The 5,662-nt window shown below is 40.8% G+C and overlaps 1 protein-coding gene across 2 annotated transcripts in view; it reads right to left on the bottom strand.

Annotated features, from left to right (window-relative positions):
- Nucleotides 1–1,026: 1,026 nt before the first annotated feature.
- The window catches only part of dhx8 (DEAH (Asp-Glu-Ala-His) box polypeptide 8), a 10,070-nt gene continuing 5,434 nt past the window's right edge, over nt 1,027–5,662 (bottom strand). The window contains exons 15-24 of one of the 2 annotated variants that reach the window (XM_016461751.1): nt 5,115–5,325; nt 4,845–5,026; nt 4,600–4,740; nt 4,360–4,515; nt 4,125–4,262; nt 3,125–3,253; nt 2,816–2,992; nt 1,959–1,978; nt 1,409–1,588; nt 1,027–1,326 (exon numbers count right to left, since the gene is read on the bottom strand). In XM_016461751.1, coding sequence (XP_016317237.1) covers nt 1,107–1,326; nt 1,409–1,588; nt 1,959–1,978; nt 2,816–2,992; nt 3,125–3,253; nt 4,125–4,262; nt 4,360–4,515; nt 4,600–4,740; nt 4,845–5,026; nt 5,115–5,325 — 1,554 coding nt within the window. In that variant the 3' untranslated portion in view covers nt 1,027–1,106. Of the gene's footprint in view, nt 1,327–1,408; nt 1,589–1,958; nt 2,018–2,815; nt 2,993–3,124; nt 3,254–4,124; nt 4,263–4,359; nt 4,516–4,599; nt 4,741–4,844; nt 5,027–5,114; nt 5,326–5,662 lie in introns of both variants that reach the window. The other variant, XM_016461753.1, reaches the window with a different exon arrangement.

The raw sequence follows: 5,662 nt of genomic DNA, 5'->3' as shown, positions 1-5,662 counted from the left end.
TAGCCTTAGTAATCCTGAAGACATTGATTAGCTTGTTCAGGTGTGTTTGATTAGGGTTGGAGCTGAACTCTGCAGGACTGCGGCTCTCTAGGACCGAACTTGCCTACCCCTGGTTTATACCATGCCATAAAAATTTGCTCACAGCATCTTTAAATAACAGAAGCTTGGAATAACTGTGTAACTCAAAAGAGGGACTTTTTAAAAGACAGATTTTAATTTAAGTTGACGTCAAAATGACGCCAATATATGACAAAACATGCTGTAACAATATCAAAAACTGCAGGACATTTCCACCCCCCCATCACTTCCTCTAATAAAAGAGCTATAATACAAAATCTCCACTGTGGTCCAATGCACCGATCCTGTTCAGAATTGGTCATTTAAACATTAAAACAGAAGAAAGGTCCCAAATAAGGATGAGATCTGTGTGATAGTGAAAGTGACTTGACATTCTGTTCAATTGTGATGACCAGACCACCACAGAGAAACTAACTGAATTAATGAAAACCCTTTCCCTCTCAGCACAGTAATCAACATCCACTGACCAGACGGATGTGCCGTCCACACATTCTACAACACAAATGGGCCGTTCCGGAGAATCTGGACAAAAAGAGCTGCACTATTCAAATGCAAATAACTGATTTGTTATGTTAAAGGGGTAGCTTGTTCAAAAAGTCAAATTAACTGGATTTGGCATCCAACACAGGGTTTAATAACCCAGATAATTTAATCTCATATTTTGATCCCTCAGGTTTTTGTATTTTTTAAATACAAAGGTAGGGATAATTTCAATTATAAATCCCTAACATCCATATCCAAAATTAAAATAATAAATGAAATGCTCCTGATTATATAAAAAAAAAAAAAAGGGAAAGCAGAAAATCAGACTAGCTTTAATTTTTGAGGGAACATCTTTAAATTCAAACGTGCTGTTCACACTAGTGGAAAGGATCTTATCTTAAAAAAATAGGGCACCTGAGGTTTTTTTACACACATTTTTAGCTTCTGTCCATGTTATCCTCCATTCTGCCAAAACCACAAACTCAACGTTTAGTTCTGCAGCAGTATGGGACATTCGCAGTCTATGAGGACCTTGTGTGACGGTTCTAGCGTCGTCTGAAGGCTCTGGATATTCTCCAAGCATTTGGTTCCTCGTAGCGGTTGTAAAGGGGCTCCAACCGCTGCTGTTTTTTCTGTTTGCTGAGGCGTGTGGGATCAGAGACTTTGAAGAAAGCTGGAGAAAATTCTACAAGCCACCTCGGGTCAATGGTGGTCACCTCCCTCATGTACTCCTTGGTGGTCAGCACAAGCTCATGATACACCACCCTGAGGAGAAGAACGCGGTGAAACTAGCTTTAGTACAAGCAGCATGGATACTAGTGTAGTTAATCGCTTTTTTCAAACATACCATTCTGGTTGGCGATTGAACAATGCGCTGGAGGGGTGGATGTAGACCACCTGCTGGTCTATGAGGGTCCTGTAACCTTCTTGAGGGTCCTTTTTGGCTGCGTTTCGGAAGAAACCACTGCAGATGGCCTTCTGTACACGAACTGTGGCTTTACCGCATGATACCACATCCAACTTGTGTCTGAAGAGAGATAAATTTGTAATTATGGAGTGTAAAGGCCCGTTCACAACAAGGATGATAACTATAACAATAAAGTTTAAAAAAATCATTCTAATTCTATGAGAATAAGGAAGTTTACACCACAACTCTAACAATAACGACACAGGAATGACATCAATGGAATCACTTCCAGAAGAATTTTTCCTATAAAAAAAAACAAACATCTAGCCAATCGGAATCCACTCAACTTTAAAGAGCTTGAGCAAAGCAGCGACGACATAACCGCAGCTCATACTTAGTTATCTTTACAGCTATTGCTCTTGGTGTGAACAGGCCTTAAGGCTTAGGTTGTGTAAGTCGTATGAAGTTATTGTTATTCTCAACCCCTCACCTGTCCATGATGCCCAGCATCTGTTTGCGGATATCCTGCGCACGCCTGAGAGATCGCGCCTGGATGAAGTTTTCGTAAATTAATCTCAATAGGGAATCTGCATTCATCTCACTTCTGAGGCCTATCTAATCTAAACACAGTACTGTGGTTCAAGAGATTGCTTAATAAAGACCCAATATTACTACTATACCATGTGAACAGTCTGTTTCTTATGTTTGCAACAAACGCAAAATGCACTAACAGGTGGTGTTTACCTGTAACTCATTGATGTAGTTTTTTTTTGGGATGTGCCTTTTTTGTTTCGTTTTATGCCTTTATTTAGATAGGACAGTATAGGTCGACAGGAAGCGACGTGGGTGAGAGAGACTGCAGAACATGAGATTCAGAGAGCGAGATAGGATCCAAAATTCCAGATCCAACTTCTCCCACTTTACATATCCCTAAACCTACCCGTCTCCACCCCCTGGACGTGGATGTAACCTACTAACCTTGCCCCCTGGATCTTGTGTACTGCAGTGAGGGGCTACTGGGCCCACGAGGCCATTGGTGCTGACAACTGATGCAGTTTACTAGAGAAACCTATTAATTAATGAATAGCACAGTTCTAAATCTATAAACATTCTTTTTGCACAAACTGACCTAAACTCAAACACAATTTTGTAATGTAAAGTAACCTCCTGTATAAATCTTAAGTTCATAACATTTCTTTAGGCAGATTGTTATATTTACCACACATTCAAGTGGCGGTGGAATGACCTATGAACAGTAAGACTTATTCAATTAATATTTAAAAGATCTGTATGCAATGTTATCCGTTCTAGAACTTTACTGAGATAGAGGCCTTTTACACAGAACATCTGTTTGCGGATATCCTGCGCACGACGCAGAGATCGCGCCTGGATGAAGTTTTCGTAGCACCAGGGGTTGGAAAACTTGTTGTTCTTCCAGGAGTTGTAGACAGCCAACAAAGTCAGATGGTCCCCCTCAGGCTGGTGAAACTTGGCCTTCTTCTGGTCTGCCAGAGCTTGTTTGTCCTGAGATTTAGAGTGAAATCTTGATTACTATCTTTAGGATCAGTCTGCTAGGATACCTAAAACTCTATGCAAAGATGTAACTGTTCCTTGACCATTCATGGATCTGTTAACGTGTGTGGGCTAAAGGAGTACCTTTGGTCTGTAGAAGACATTCTGTACTGAAAGCATTGACACAATGGTCAGCATCTCTTCGCTGCAGCCAAGATGGACGGACATGATCAACATCTTACAAAGCATGGGCTCCAGAGGAAACTCGGCCATCTGATAGGAACAGTGACAAGAAACTTAATACTTCATTTTGAAAACTGAGCAGCTACAACCAAATCCGTTGAAAACCGTAAGAAAAGAGACACATGCAAACTTACTCTACGACCGAGGCGTGTAAGCAAGCCTTCATCATCCAATGCTCCCAGAGTGTACAGCTGCTCCATGGCTGTGATGAGTGTCTCCATGGGCGGAGCATCCATGAAGTCAAATGACAACAGGTCATTGATGCCCATTGCCTGATTGGAGGACAAGAAAAATTCTCAGCTTATCTGCACATGCCAGAATTTTAATATTGTCCCAAGATGACTCAACATTAGAACTGTTGAATTGTACCTTTAGAGACAGTACAGTGCTGGCCAAGTTAGTTCTCTGAATCTCAGCTTTTACACAGAACGCGTTTTTTTTTTTTTTTTAACAATGTGCTGCTTTTCCATTTTTTCTAAACATGTGCTCGCGTCTTTTGGAGCAGTGTTCTAAAAATATTCACACGCTCTTGAGATTTCACAGGTTTTTTTAACCGTTCCACTGCCCGAGTCCCGCGTTGTTTATCAATGCAAAAACGTGTTCTGTGAGAAAGGTCTCCATCTTTCAAAATCATTTTACCTTTCAAAAAGAAGCATAGCAAGCTCTCAGCTCCCTCCAGCGACAAAACCCAAATTAACATTCTCAAAATGATGTTCACCCTCTTCTAATTTTTGGTCTCGTCATATTTTTGAGTTTTTATTTTTCCTCTGGCTGTGTAATCCGTTGTTGACAGGTGAGAAATAGTTAGCACTTCATCTTTCGCGCTCTGGACTTCCGTCTATACCAGGGGTAGGCAAGTTCGGTCCTAGAACCGTAAGAAAAGAGACACATGCAAACTTACTCTACGACCGAGGCGTGTAAGCAAGCCTTCATCATCCAATGCTCCCAGAGTGTACAGCTGCTCCATGGCTGTGATGAGTGTCTCCATGGGCGGAGCATCCATGAAGTCAAATGACAACAGGTCATTGATGCCCATTGCCTGATTGGAGGACAAGAAAAATTCTCAGCTTATCTGCACATGCCAGAATTTTAATATTGTCCCAAGATGACTCAACATTAGAACTGTTGAATTGTACCTTTAGAGACAGTACAGTGCTGGCCAAGTTAGTTCTCTGAATCTCAGGTACGTTGGTGGTGAGCATCTCATCTCTGTAGGCACGTTCTGTGTAGAGTCTGTAGCACTTCCCAGGGCCTGTTCTACCTGCTCTGCCCGCTCGCTGCTTAGCCTGGGCCTATGGACCACAAGAATGCGGTTTAGGAGACAACGTGTACTTACAATGTATACTGAATGTAGTTTGGGTCATTAGAAATGTTACCTGGGAAATGGGGGTAACTACTAGCTGATCAATGCCAGTTTTGGAGTTATAAACCTTCTGCTTGACAAAACCTGGATCCACCACATAGTAGATCCCATCAATTGTCAAAGAAGTCTCTGCAATGTTAGTAGCAATGACCACCTAAAAAAGAGCAGAATATTTGTAAGGTATATCCAGTGATCCACATTTTCAAGAAGAGTTGTTCTGATATGTCAGAAGTGACCATAGAAAGCAATGGAGGGTACCTTTCTACTTCCAGGTGGTGCTGGGTCAAAGATCCTGGTTTGCATTTCACTGGGCAGGGCAGAGTAGACTGGGAGGATGATCAGCTCTGGGACATCAGGACCAAGGGATTTCATTCGTTCGTACAGGATCTCACAGGCAGTGTCGATCTCCTCCTGACCCGTCAGGAACACCAAGACATCACCTGCACATTAAATAACTTTTATTACAGGAAGTTCATTTTCACAGGCATTTACAAGTTCTTCTGGGAACAACTGTGTGCAAAAAGTTACCTGGAGGCTCAGTGAGGTGAATCTGCATGACTGTGATCAGACTGGCATCCAGATAATCAGTCTCAGGTTCTTTAGTGTACAAAACCTCCACTGGATATGTACGACCAGGGATAGTAAAAATAGGTGCTTCATAAAAGTACTGTGAGAATTTCACAGCATCCAGCGTAGCAGATGTCACAATGAGCTTCATGTCAGTTCGCTTCTGTACAGTCTAAATAATACAAAAACAAGACATTATTACATATGCCCCCAAAAGAAGTGGACAAATATAAGCACCTAAATTTGTCACTTTCAAATGTTTTTGAAGAGCCCTGTTTTTCCAAGAGTAGAAAGCAACATAGTGTTTAAAACAGGTTCAAACTCTTTAAGAATAGATCTTGCAAGCCTAATTTTTTTTTAAATTTAAGTTGTTTATTGTTTACTTTATTTAAATAAGTAAATATATATACACACACACACACACACACATATGTATGTGTGTATGTATATGTATATATATATATATATATATATGTATGTGTATATATATATACATATATATATGTATG

This window comes from Sinocyclocheilus anshuiensis, unplaced genomic scaffold, assembly GCF_001515605.1.
Source record: "Sinocyclocheilus anshuiensis isolate Anshui unplaced genomic scaffold, SAMN03320099.WGS_v1.1 scaffold252, whole genome shotgun sequence".
In the NCBI taxonomy this organism is placed as follows: Eukaryota; Metazoa; Chordata; class Actinopteri; order Cypriniformes; family Cyprinidae; genus Sinocyclocheilus; species Sinocyclocheilus anshuiensis.
This window is presented reverse-complemented; position numbering and strand designations above follow the sequence as displayed.